The sequence below is a fragment of the Chinchilla lanigera genome, unplaced genomic scaffold, assembly GCF_000276665.1.
Source record: "Chinchilla lanigera isolate Chin_1 unplaced genomic scaffold, ChiLan1.0 scaffold00050, whole genome shotgun sequence".
NCBI lineage: Eukaryota > Metazoa > Chordata > Mammalia > Rodentia > Chinchillidae > Chinchilla > Chinchilla lanigera.
The window spans coordinates 6,977,165-6,990,663 of record NW_004955451.1 but is presented as its reverse complement, the minus strand read 5'-3'; the positions used below and the strand labels follow the sequence as shown (position 1 = coordinate 6,990,663).

The 13,499-nt window shown below is 44.5% G+C and overlaps 1 protein-coding gene and 1 long non-coding RNA gene across 3 annotated transcripts; one reads left to right on the top strand and one right to left on the bottom strand.

Moving 5' to 3' along the window:
* Positions 1–2,318: 2,318 nt before the first annotated feature.
* Positions 2,319–8,570, bottom strand: Tmem100 (transmembrane protein 100). Of its 2 annotated transcripts, XM_005394080.2 has the most exons (3): positions 8,493–8,570; positions 5,123–5,268; positions 2,319–3,565 (listed from the first exon to the last, which is right to left on the bottom strand). In XM_005394080.2, exon 3 carries the CDS (start codon positions 3,498–3,500, stop codon positions 3,096–3,098), a length of 405 nt encoding a protein of 134 aa, XP_005394137.1. In that variant the 5' UTR covers positions 3,501–3,565; positions 5,123–5,268; positions 8,493–8,570; the 3' UTR covers positions 2,319–3,095. The 2 variants fall into 2 exon arrangements, with proteins under 2 accessions (XP_005394137.1, XP_013374893.1); XM_013519439.1 differs by lacking the exon at positions 8,493–8,570 and having other exon boundaries at positions 5,123–5,387.
* Positions 3,537–6,701, top strand: LOC102016548. The gene is made up of 2 exons (XR_262587.2): positions 3,537–3,626; positions 5,651–6,701. It is a non-coding gene; the product is annotated as an uncharacterized LOC102016548 (long non-coding RNA).
* Positions 8,571–13,499: the final 4,929 nt, after the last annotated feature.

Genomic DNA, 13,499 nt, shown 5'->3' with positions numbered 1-13,499 from the left:
TCTCTCTCTCTCTGTGAATGAATGGTGTGAAAAGACCACATGACCTCCTTAAGAATCTTCTCTAGGAAAGATTCCCTAGATTAACCAAGACAGTAAAGTGGAGGGAGCAGAGACTCCAGACATCTGTCCTTGTAGCCTGAGCTATAACCCTCTGCACAGGGTAAGTTAGATGTTATTCCTGTGCATTCTGGGTTGGGTTAGTTGGGTGGGGGGCAACTATGCCATTGATATAGCTGATTCCTGGTGCTTGGGGGTAAGATCAGATGATCTTTTTAATATATTTATACATACATAATGTCTATGCACATATTTAACACTTACCTGCACATAATAGAACCATTTGTGAAGCTAGCCTTTGCTCAATGAGGACATGCTATGGGATAGCTGTGACTGTAATTCAAGTCTAGTCTATTCATCTCACGGGAGTTGTCATTCACAGTTTGTAGGATTATCCTTGTGCGTTACAGCTTGGCAGGGGTGCATAACTTTGAATGTGACTGGAGGGAGGCTCCCCAGAAAGGGCAAGTCTTGCCATACTGGAAGGGCCCTGAGGTAGCCACTGTAAGGTGATTTAGGGGATTGAGCAATGAGAGAAGCTCCTCCAACTCTTCACAGCTAGGAGAGACATTGCTATCTACATACATGATCCCATTTTAGTCCTTACGTATAATTCTTTGCACATGATTTCTTCCAGGTCTCCAGTTGCAGTACGAGGCCCCCTGGTGGCCGGAAACAATTCATGCGTTTGCTTTTTAAGACTTTGGATGGGTAGGGGGTCTGGCTGAAGGTACCAAGGTACTAAACACTCATTCAGACCTAGTGCTTGTACTAGAGGCAAGTGGAGTGCAATGATCTATTTGGGGGAAAGTTCTCAGTCAACCATAAGATTGTTAGGGGTTGAGGATTTAGCTCAGTGGTACAGTGCTTGCCTAGCAAGTGTAAGGACCTGGGTTCGGTCCTCAGCATCCTGCTCCCCCACAGAGTCCTCAGCACCAAAGGACACTTGCTGAGTTTTCATTCTTGAGTTCACTTAGTACCTTAATTAGGTACATGTTGCATTCTTTATGAGACATAATGTTAGGTAGTCACATTATGTGACTAAAGACAGTCCACATTTCTAAAGAACTTTGGAAGTGGAATGAAATACCATGCCACTAGCCTGAGAGGAAGGGAAAGGCACCATCAGGGAGTAAAGAGATAATGACCGTGCCAGAGCCATTACCTGGATAAAGGGAGGTTTCCAGGAGGAGGTGGTGATGGGGCCAAGTGGTGACGTGCAGCAGGGCTGCAGTGGGTTGAGGTGGAGGAGAGTACGGCTTTGTCATTAGAGGGGAGGGAACAGAGAACTCTAGGCAGACGCAAAGGCAGAGAACCAGAGCCCTTGCGGGCATGGTCAGTACTCTGGCTAACTCAGTAGGAGCTTTGGGAGCGCGAGGGGGAGTGCAAGTTGATACATCTGTCTGGAGCAGACTGGAGAACTTGAGCCTTGCCTGACAAATTTCTTCATACAGCAGCGGGGAGACTGACTCTCCTGGGGCTGAAAAGAGCTGTGTCAAACTCAGCCGTATCCACAGCCATTGAATGAGCACAGTTTCGTTCTTTCGCATTGGCTGGGAGGAACCTTGACTACCGCCAAAACCACCGAGGCGTTTCCGGTTACCAATACTATGCAAGCACCCGGAAGTCCTTGTGCCAGATGGTTCCTGCCATATTTAATTACATTTTTCAATACAAATCCCTCATAGAATACCTTTCAGGAACATACTAGACTTAGCTTTTTTTTAACCAAGCTTTAAGTGTTTGTGCCTATTTTCTTACTCTGGCTTAATGTGATTTAAACTATGTGAATGAGGAATATTTCTGCTTGGAGTTGTTGGGTAGAGTCCTCATTGTGGGACTGTTCACTATCCACAGAAGAATTCAAGCAGTAACCTTCCTTACACAGTGCTTGAACCAACACAGCAAGCTGTCTGCAAAACTCCATAATGCCTGGCATATAGCTGGTGCTCAGAAACCTGTGTTAAGCAAATAATTTTTAATGACTAATTCAGGAATAATGCAATCCACACTTAACAGAACAGAATAAAATTTCTGATTCCAGACATTGATTTCCTAAATATAATGGCACAGAAATGCTTAGCATATAGTAAGGATAATAGTACTATTCTTCAGAAGTAATGAAAAAAATTTTTAAAAAATTTCTAATATAGTTAAGAAGCAACATGTCCATTTGAGAAAAATACAGTCAACAGTTTGCAAATGAAAAGAGGGAAGATGGACAACTTGAGACTGCAATAAAAATAAAACAGAAGCAACTATTTAAAATTTCAGCAGCAATGAGTATTTATTATTTTGAATAAAATGTACATTGAACTTTAATATAAAAATCATCAGAAGTGCTATACAGGATTATAGTAATATTAATTTAACCCCCCACATCATCTATTAGCTATACTTCTGACCCATTATGATCACATAAAACTGTCCAAGGTTATAATATAAAAAAATATTAGTTTATTTTCCAAGTAAAGTACCACCAGTGATGAGTTACTAAGAGTGAAAAATAAAAGGACCAACATATGGAAAAACATTGTCACAGAATTTCCTACGTGTATGTGAAGTCCAAGGCAATGTAGACCTTCAGCAGAACACTTTTTTTAATACAACATCTTAAAGAGTGTGGGTCGTCTCTTCAGGAGGTAGGCGTCTGTTGTGCCAGGACTATTTCATTATTTTCTCATCATTCCTTGGCTACTTTCCAACATGAAGCAATGCCGTCTAATGCTATGTATCTCCTGTGCCCCCCTCCCAACGTGTTTAATGTAAAGACAAAGCTGGTTCTTCTGTCGTAGCAAATAGCCCTTAGGAATAAGTTTGTCATTAATGAAGTCATTCACAAAGAAGACATTAAAGAAGCAGGTCATTCCTCACAGACGAGGACTCCATGGATGGAGCCTCCTCCTTCAACCCCCCTCCATTTTTCTAGTCTGCCCCAAAGCCAGGCCCATTCCCTCCCTGGCTGGCTCTGGATGAGTGGGCTGACCAAGTCAGAGCAGGTTTTTCATGCCCCATAACCCCTTTGGTCTCCTTCAGTCTTAAGCAAACAAGCTTCTCTGATTGGCCACCAGAGCCGTCTGACTCTCCCGTCGCTTGGCTTTCTTGCTCCTTTGTCTCACCTTCCAGCACAAGGCGCTGGAGGCTAACAGGAAAAGTCCGGAGGAGAGAAGAACCAGGCCCAGGATGGAGATAATGGAGCCGTGGGAATTGAAGCTGTAAGCCACCGCGGTGACCACTATCCCCGTGATGAAGACCACCACGGCGAAGGGGATGATACAGCGGTAACAGGAGAGCTCAGCGCCTCCTGTCGCAGCCAGCAGCTGAACCTCACTGACCAGCGGGACTGCGGTGACCACCACTTCACTCTTGGGGTTTTTCTCCATTGGCACTGGTGTGAGGGACTTTGGGGCTCCCGGGCTCTCTTTTATAGGCTCTTCAGTCATGTTTGCAGCGGTACTTCCTAGCTGGGTTCACAGCCTAGAGCTCGAGAGTCTCACGAGGGTGGAAGCTGTGGAGATGACAGGAAACAGCATCACCTAACTGCATCAGAATGAGCCCTGCCTGTGGAAGTAAGTAGAAGCACCTCCTTTCCTGGAGGTTCCGTGCATGTGAAAAGCAACTTCTCTTCTTTCAAACTGGTTGCATTCCCTTTGCATTTGAGCAAAAAAAAAAAAAAAAAGGCAAGATGAAGCTGATAAACATAAAAAGGGGAAGATATTGAAAGCAGGAAGCCTTTTTCAGTGTTTTAATATTCTCTGGCAGTCTATAGTTTCTGTTGTAAGCTTTTTCACTTTGTGCATTGCTTCTGCTTTCTTCCTAAGCCCAGAAAGGCCTGGATCTGAATGCAAAGATGGCCTCATTTAAGAGGAGAGTACGTTATAAAACAGTCCGTTCCATAACTCATAGCAATTTGAACTCTGCCAATTTTGCCGGGCATAACACACATTCTTTCCAAACTACCCATTCACTGCCCACGGAATCAGTGTCAAGACCAGCGGCCAGCGTACATATGATGATCTTCTCCGTCACCTGACTGCCAACCAGCCTTTACTGTGTTACTACTACATGCAGTGCAGCCTGAGCCCAAACCTTTTAATCCCCTCCCCTAATGGCTGATGGGCAGTTCAGAGAAAAGAAACCCCACAACAGCCAATAAGGTAAAGGTTTGTTATCAGAAATGTGGCAACATTCTCCTCTCCATCTGAAAAGGGAAAAAAAAATCCAGCAACTTCACGAGGTATAATTTTGTGTGTTTACTTTTTCAGGTTAATGATAAAATCAACACTGAGCTTTCAGTTGACAAATTCTGTCCCAAACTCAGCAAAGAATTTTGATATTATGCATACATGGTCACATTTAAACAAGCGTGCTAGGTAGTAAAATTTGACATTTATTCTTTCCCCGCATGCTTACGTAGGAAACCTGCCCCTTTTTAAATATTTTGAGCCTGAACACTTTAGGAAAAAATTTGATCAAAAACATCTGGCTGAAATATTCCCATGAGAAACTGATGAATAATTTTGTCTCTGATTACACAGGAGATGTCACTGTCTCACAGCTTGGAGATGTAGACTAGTCATAGTGACCTGGAGTTTACAAGAAGACACCAGAGGTGTTTTTAATGAGATTACTCTACTGAATATATTAAGCATCAAATGAAAATTAATGCAACCCCCAATCAAATCTCACTGGTTCCTTCCAGCCCTGGGAAGTCAAAATATCACTCACTGAGCAATGAAACTGTTAGAGCTGCCTGCTTGTTTGTAAGCTCTAATCACCAGATTAAATCACTGTTCAATGACAGCATAAATTTTGCTGTGCCAGGGGCTGGGGATTTAGCTCAGCGGCAAAGCGCCTGCCTGGCAAGTTGAAGGTCGTGAGTTCGGTTCCCGGTACCGGAGGAAAACAAAACAAAACAAATTTTGCTATGCCAATTAGAGGATATTTGATATCATTTCTGGAGACCAAAAAACAAAAACAAAAACAAAAACCCACAAAGAACTTCTTTCCAAAGCTGCAGTTGTGCTAAGCTGAAAAGATAGGTCCCCAAACGAATTGCACATACCTTGGAGGGAGGCTGTCCATTCCCAGGGAAACCACTGGACTTGGAAGAATTGGGCACACGTGCGTGTCTTCCTTTAACTTCTGAGAAAGAAAGAGCCTGTCATAGCAGTGTGGTCAGGAAAATGACAGGTCAGGCAGGGATTTCCTCTGGGGAAAAGAAAAATATATATATATAAATATAAAAGTACTTTGCTGTAGGTCTGGTTTTGAATCCCAGAGACCTCCCTGCTTTCAGGCTACCTCTGCTCCTAAATGACGCTTGTCTTTCCCTCCCTCTCTTTTCATTCCCTCCTCCTCAGGTCTGCCCCTCCCTAACAGCCCCCCCTGCCGTTCTTTTCCTTGCCAGCAGATTCCTAGTTCTGGCTTCCCCCTACTCTGCTCAGTGACATGATAAGTCAGGATCATTTCTACAGTCCCCAGAGATAGGAGCCAGCTTTTACTTTTATTTCTCTTGCAGCGTTTATGAAGCAGGCTGCTTTGAATTACTCATTTTTTCCCCAGCCAACCTCCAGACCTTCCTCCCACCCAGCAGGCATTTTCAGAAGAGAATCCCAGAGTCAGCAACGCAGACCCGGCGGAGGGGACAGAGCTGCTGCGTGCAGGACAGAAGCTCCAGGGAGGCACAGAAACCGTGGTGACGTCAATGAGCAGCTGAAATCAGCCTCGACATCAGCAAAAGTCCACATTCCTAGGTCTTGTCTGTGTGATCCTCTGAAGCTTATCACTCACCCCACCCTCCTTTGATGTTAATTCCTTTAGGAATGAGGGTGGGAAAGGCTAATGTTTGTGGTTGAAGGGTGGAAACCAGTCCGTTTAATTTAAATACGATGGCTTATTGCGTGAGCCAGGGTACAGTAACTGGCAACTCTGAAGTCATCATCATCATCTTCACCAACATCACCGCCCTTTAAAAAGCAACTCCTATGGGCACGGCTTAAGAAATACGGCACACTAACATTAATTTTCATTAGTTTATAAGTGAGGAAATGACAACTCCGAGAGGTTGAGTAACCTGAGAAAGATCATAGGAAGAAAGAAAATCTAAGTTTGAACTCCTCAGCCATTAATGCATACATAACTGGTAAATGTAAATTCTGGTTCAACAGGTCTGCAACAAGGTTCCCATCTATGCCCGCGCCTGGATGTCCGCTGACCCACTTTCAAAAGGAGCAAAGTATTGTAAAGCATTTGAACGTGCAACTTGACACCTCATACTCTGAAACAGCGAAATTACATGTTTGTTCCAGGCTGGAGGTGTAGCTCAGGGATGTTCAGGGCTCTGGGTTTGACCGTCAGCACTACTAAAAATTAAAAAGTCACAAGAAATAAAGAAGTCTATTCTGACCATATGCAGGGCCTTATAGGGTTATGCTGTCTTACAGACAAGCCATGTGAAATTTTAAAGTGCTTGAAATACACAAAACCCCAGGTCATCTCTTGAAAAAAACAAACAGAGATAATGCTGGGAGACTATTAGAAGCTCATCCCTGTACTTCCGTAGCTGAAAATTAGCTGCTGTCCATTTTTAAAATCCATGCAAGTGTCACCAACTCCTTGTAATAAACTATACCTACAAATGAGCTTTAACTCTCGGGAGATATTAATTATTTCCCTTTCTCTGGAATTGTCAGGTCTATCCAGCTGCTGGTACAGGGCTGGGATGTTCTCAAACATCTCACCTGCTCTGTGATACCCTCCTCTTCCAGCCCTGTCTAGTAACAAAGCCCTGATATTGTCACAAAAGGAGAGAGACCACAAGTTCTTTCTCCTAGAACAGGAGCCAGAAGAGGGCTTTGCATTTAAGAAGCTAAAGATGAAAAGCCACTGGGGCCTGGCTGAGTCGGGGGAGCCCCGCATGCTGAGGTACCCATGGTCTCCATCAGTCATAGTGGTTTTAAGACATGGGACCTAAGAGGACAGAGGCATCATGGACAAGGAGTGCATCACTGACCTGGAAGAGCAGAGTCAAATGCATGTAGAACCAGTGCTTTTCAGAACCTGCAAAAGTGCCCTTGGAAGGTAGATGGTGGGAGGGAAGGGGCTAATCAACTGGGTTTTGCTTTGTTTTGTTTGGTTTTAAGGCAGAGTCTCACTGTGTAGCCTGTGTGAGCCTTGAACTCCGTATGTAGCACAGACGGCTTTAAACTCACAAATCCACAATCTCCTGCCTTACTGTCCCAAGTGCTGGGACTACAAGGGAGGAGAGAAAGAAAGAAAGAAAGAAAGAAAGAAAGAAAGAAAGAAAGAAAGAAAGAGAGAGAGAGAAAGAAAGAGAGTAAGAAGGAAGGAAGGAAGGAAGGAAGAAAAAGAAAGAAAGAAAGAAAGAAAGAAAGAAAGAAAGAAAGAAAGAAAGAAAGAAAGAAAGAAAAAGAAAAAAAAGAAAAAGTCCAAGGAAGCTCTGAGCACCACCTTGGGCTGTTAAAGACCACGCTTCCTGCTGAGGTAGGTGGTGCACACTCGGGAGGCTGAGGCAGTAGGATCACAAGTGTGAAACTAGCCTGGGCAACTGAGGGAGACTTTGTCTCAAAATTAAAAATAATTTTTAAAAAGGTTGGGGATACAGCTCAGCAGTAGAGTGCCCCTGGCTCAATCTGCAGTATCCCTTCTCAATCTTACTTCTGTTACTAAAGCCAAAGTATATGAAGCAAGCTTCTAGGGGCATCTGTTTTCATAACGAGCCCTAGGCTTCGTCCGTACTGAGTGACAGTGAGTGTGGCTGTGCCCTGGGGGCGTGGGCAGGTTCGCAGTAAATTCTGAGACCACGCTTTGACCTTTCCTGGCTCCAGGTGACACCCACCCCCCACCGTCCATCTGCACAGCCAGTGCCCATCTGCCTGGATATGCAAATACACATCTCCAGGCTCCAAGCAGAGAACAGATTAGTACTGATGAATTCAATGAAATAGGAAGCTTTGGGATCCAGCGGAAATGGTATCGGGAGAATTGACGCCTTTCATGGCAACTACTGTCGCACAGCGCTTTAAGAAACTTTACATCTTCAAATGGAAATTCAGAGAGATTCCTGGTGATCCCTGCCCAATGCCTATCAACGTCTATTTTCCTTAGTACCCTGTTCCTGTGGACGATTAAACAAGCAGGGATCCCTTCAGGGACACCTGTCCCCAACAGCAAAATTTCATCCAAAATACAACCAGCCTACGTTCTGCCAACCCTCTCTTTTCAGCGGAGAGAGGAAATCTCGCTGGCTCTTTTTCTTTAGCTCAGGGTTTGTAGGAGTCTCCTTTAAGTTTGGAGAACTTTTGTGAGAGCCTCAAATCCATGAACGATATCAACCCTCCCCACCTCCAACCCCCGCTGGCATTCTGCCTTTCTCCCCCAGATCTTTCAAAGAGCAAGGAAAAGATCCTTACCTTTCTCCGCCAGAATGAGACTGAGACAGCTGCCAGCCCAGCAAGCCAGAGGGAGACGCAGCCGGCACTAGGGACCGTAAACAAAGTACTCAGCGAGGTTTAAATAGTACAATTAAGGGACCGAGACAATTTGGTGAAAGGAAATCCTCTAAAGGCGGCTCTCTCTGAGACTGTAATCTATATTTTGTAAGAAGAGCATGAATTTAGAAAAGAACACCCTGCTTTGTTTTTCTCTTTCATAGCCTTAGCCAGGCACTCATTTTCCAAGATTTCCCCATCTGAAGCTCCCATTATGATACCATGCCTCTGTAATCATGCGCACATACAGAAAATAATTCCTTTGTAAGATTTTTTTCCTACACTCCCCAAGGTGTGGGATTTGGAAAGTGTGTGAGGGGGAGAGGGGTTGTAACACTGTAACGTGCAAGCAGTAAGAGAAGTAGGAGGAAGATAAGGATTCCTGATAAAAACGCTGTTTGATTCCTATGTCGACCTTCTTCCGACATCCAGGGACGTGGTTGTAACAGTGCTTTTCAACGGAGAATGCAAGGAAATGAAGATGCATTGGAAAATCTCATTTGTGTGGGGCTGAGGCGACCAAAGGCATCACAGACCAGAGCTGGGAATGTTATGGTACAGAAGAAATTCTCCCCATTTTTTTTTTTAAATCATTTTTCTTTGAAATAAGATAAAGTGATTTCCTGGGTAGAGGGTGGGTAAGGAACTGAAAAAAAGGCAGAGAGGATGCTGAATACCAGGGCAAAGAGCTCAGCTGCCTTTTCCCCTGAAACCAGAGGTTCAAGCTCTAGGCTGGAAAGGGGACATTTTGATTTTGCTGTTGAGCATACCCTGTTGACCTGGAAATGTCTCCTTGGAGAACCTCAAGCTTTGCATTTTGTGAGGAGGACCCCCCACCAAAACCATGTGCATTCGATTACTCACCCATATTTACTTTCAGTTTGTCTTTGCTCGTGTGGTTGAGTTGGCTCTTCTCCAGCAGCCTGGGAGATGCCAGCTCCCCCCAGCCCTCTGTCCAATCACCACTCACCTTTGATCTCGAGCATCACTGACTCCGATTGGATTCAGGAACCTGGCCAGATTTTCTCCTCTCCAATGCTTCTTTTAAGGGTGTGTCTGCACTTATGTTCTGAAATCATGGAAAATTTGGAAAGTCATCTGTGCTTTTGTGTTCATTTTGAAGAACAGGTCATTTTATCATTCCCCTTCGTCTCCTTTTTCTCTCCCTGCAAGGCATTCACCTTTGAGGCAGAGGACATTAAATAGAAATATCTGATAGTAACAAGAACAACGGGTATGCCTAGGATATAAATGTATTTTATTATTGGCTGGTCAGTTTCCAGATACTGGAACTCCATCAGATAGAGAGAGCAGAGAAAGATCACATAGATCTTTCAGATGCACATCATGACCCCATCTTCTCTTGCGCATTTTTACCTAAGTACCTATAAAAATATCACATAAACATGAACAAGCTGGTTCACACAAGGACAATGGTGCAGTGCACTTGCAGGAGGACTAAGTAAATCAGCTCTCACTTCAATAAGTAGCAACTGTCAGCTGGGTATGGTGGTACATGCCTATAATCCCAGGATTCCAGGAGGCTGATGCTGGAGGATTTCAAGTTCAAGATCAGCTTGGGTAACTCAGCAACTTAGCAAAACTCTGTCTCAAAAGAAAAAATGAAAAAGGGCTCAGAATATAACTCAGCGTGTCATGGTTTGTGTGTAGGTGTCACCCTAAAGCCTCATGTGGTCATAGATGGGGCTGTTCAGAGGTGGCTGGACCTAGGTTGTGTCCTGCTGGGATTAAGGATATGATGCTGGGATTGATTTGCTGTGTGATGCTAGGATTAAGACTTCCCCACCTTGGGTGTGAGTGCTACCCACCTTAAGAGTGTGTAGCCAAGATAGCACATAAGGGACAGAAAGAGGGTCTCTGCTTATCATTTGCAGCTTGCTGCTTGATACTTTGCTTCTTCACAACTTCACTGCCTTCTGTCCACCATGAACTGTTTTTCCTCTGCAATGCCACCCTGCCTTGGAGCCGGCCAACTATGAACTGAAACCTCTACAAACTGTGAGCTAAATAAACCTTTCCTCCTTTAACTTTAGGTATTGTGTATTTTGTCTCAGCAATGAGAAAAAGTAACAAAGACACAGTGAAGACCGTGAACTCAGTACCCAGCCATGAGCCCTCCACCCTGACCCGCCTACACAAACACTTAGTTATTTTTCTGGCCTCAGATGAGAAGAATCTTTTCTTTTTTTTTTTTTTTTTTTTTTTTGAAGCAGGGTCTCACTATGTAATCCAGGCTGGCTTTGAATTTTTGACACTCCTGCCTCATCCTCTGGAATGCTGGGATTGCAAGCGTGTGCCACCACTCCTGGCTTCCATTTTTTCATATTGAAAATCAAAGTAAATGCTGAGATTCCTATGATCCTGATACATCCGCACATATTTTTCACAATCCTTTATATTCATGTACACTTTTCTTTGGAGGACAATGATAAGGAAGCACAAAAGTAAAAATTTATAGTGAACGGAACTGACATTTTTTTTTTAAACAGAAAATAAAACAAAATAACTGACATATTTTTAACACAAGGGCACAGCATCAAGACCAGCTACCCATCATGACTATAGGTCACCTATGCTGGGGCATGTAGGAAACCTACCATACTTGCTTTTTCCAGGGAAAGAAAGGGAAAGGAAAGCAAGGGAAGGAAAGGGAAGGGAAGGGAGAGGACCATAGTGTCCACCATGCCACTTACCCCTATACCTGGCAATATCAAGCCCTTCTATCCTGTTTACAAAATAGAACTCCCCCAAGCTTAGTGACAAATAACCCTCATTCTGTCCATAAAGTACTATATACAAATATTATGTGATACCAGTACAGTCCTAGTCAGTCATATTTTTGGGTTTTGATCTGCGGATTGGAAACCAGCCTGAAACATGTAAAATTTCTTAAAACTAATGATCTCAGGGGCCGGGGATATAGCTCAGTGGTATAAGTGCTTGCCTGGCAAGTCTGAGGTTATAAGTTTGATTCACAGTACCAAAAATAAATAAATAAATAAAACTAATGATCTCTTGCATCCCTGTACAAGTCAGTTAGTGTCTCTGTCTTCCATAGTCACAGAGCAGAAAGTACCTTCCCGCTGTGTAAGCCACCTGTAGTCACCATGTAGCACAGGGCCTTAAAATGACTGGCATGCGATGGGCCATTGGAGCCACCCATCCCCCAAATGATGAACAGCTTAAACCAGAGATCAAGAGCTCTGTGACCGGAGCTCATGGAGAAGCACAGAGTGTGTTTCCACAAGGAGCAGTTCTGTTATTTCTATTTTGTGGAGAAAGAAATGGAGATGCTGAGGATGGCAGTGTCTCCCGGTGTTAACTCCAGAGCCGGCTCCTTCATTCCGTGTAGACCCCCACAACACCCACCACAGGCTCCGCACGAAAAGGAAAGGAGCACATGACACTTGCCTAGCGTTGATTATGCATCACACCGACAGCAGCACAGGAATTTGTATTTTAATTTACTGGTGAAGGAGGGGCTGAAACTTTTGCAGGGCTAAGTACCTTCCCAGGATCTACCACTAGGGGCTCACAAGTAGGTGCCTTTGTCCTATGTTGTGCCATAGGACCCACTGCCTGCTGGCTTTTATTAGATTAAGAGCATGCTTCTAATTGAGCTTCAGTTTCTCCAGTCTGCTTTTCTTGCATGCACTTTGGCATGCTCGCTCTGGGTCAGTTTTAGGAAAATACTCTGAGAAAGGGGCCATACTGCTTTAGGGGCATCCCTCATTCTCTGAAACAAGGTTTAAGGATTAAACTGTGTTTCTTCTCTGAGCATTGGGACAGAGCTGTGTTACTGAGCAGGTCTGTGTAGGTTTGTGGCTAGGATAGATGTGGGCTGGTACCCATAGATCCTGTGGAAGACACGACAACAGAAGGGCCCTTAGAGGGCTCACTGTGCCCTTCCTCTCCCCTCAGGAGCATTTCAGTTCTGCCAGTATTTACTGTACTCCTTTTGGAGGCCAGGAACTTGCCCAGAGTTCTTGCTGAGCAATGCAAAGCACTGGTGAAAGCAAGGCCTCTGCCCTCAGGGAGCTCACAGTCCAGAGCAGGAAGGTTGTGGAGACATCAATGCAGGGAACCTTTTCACTGAGAGAATAACAGAGTATGAGAGGTCCAGGGAGAAGTAATCCACTCGGGTCCAGGTGTGGGGGGATAAGGAGGAGAAGTAGAAGCTTCACAGTAGACAGGTGTTTGACAGTGTAAGTAAAGAGCAAGAGAGGGTTTTTCTTGGTGGAACACACAATCTATATCTACCACAGCTTAGAAAAGCCCAAGTCTTCTGCAATGAGCATTTGTATAGCTCGTTCAGCTGAATGTTAGCACAGAGCAGATAAGGGAGCAGTCCAAATAAGACTGGAAATGGTTTATGGTCAGGTTATTGCCTCAGTGATAAGTTTGGACTTTTTTTTGAGAGCAATGTGTCTTCAAACCGGATGTCACAATCCCCTCTGTGCCTTACAAACGAGGGCCTGGTGTCACAGGGCTGGGGGAGGGGGCAGGGGAACGGAGGCCGGGACACTAGTTAGGAAGCCCTTGGGATATCCAGGTGAGAGGCACTGGGAACTGATAGCGGGAGATGTGGACAGGTGGGAAATTACTCCAATGGGGTACAGTCAGCAGAACTTGGCAATGAATTTCACATTGGGGAGACAGGCAAGGGAGAAGAGTTTGCAAGTTTTTGTATTCTAGGTGATTACTAGCTTGGTGACATCCACCAACCCATGGAAGCCAAGACAAGGAGAAGGCATGGGGCAGAGGGCATGCACTGAATTTCATTAACGCCGCTACTCACTTCTCCAATGTAGAGGCAAAGGCTACAGAAAGTTCACATCACTGATTGACCCTTCATTTATGATTTATTGCCCAGATTGTTAATGCTGCTGCAGGCTCATGGGTGAGTTT

Coding starts and splice junctions, on each gene's coding strand:
- Tmem100 (XM_005394080.2), bottom strand. CDS start 3,500: ATGACTGAAGAGCCTATAAAAGAGAGCCCGGGAGCCCCAAAGTCCCTC.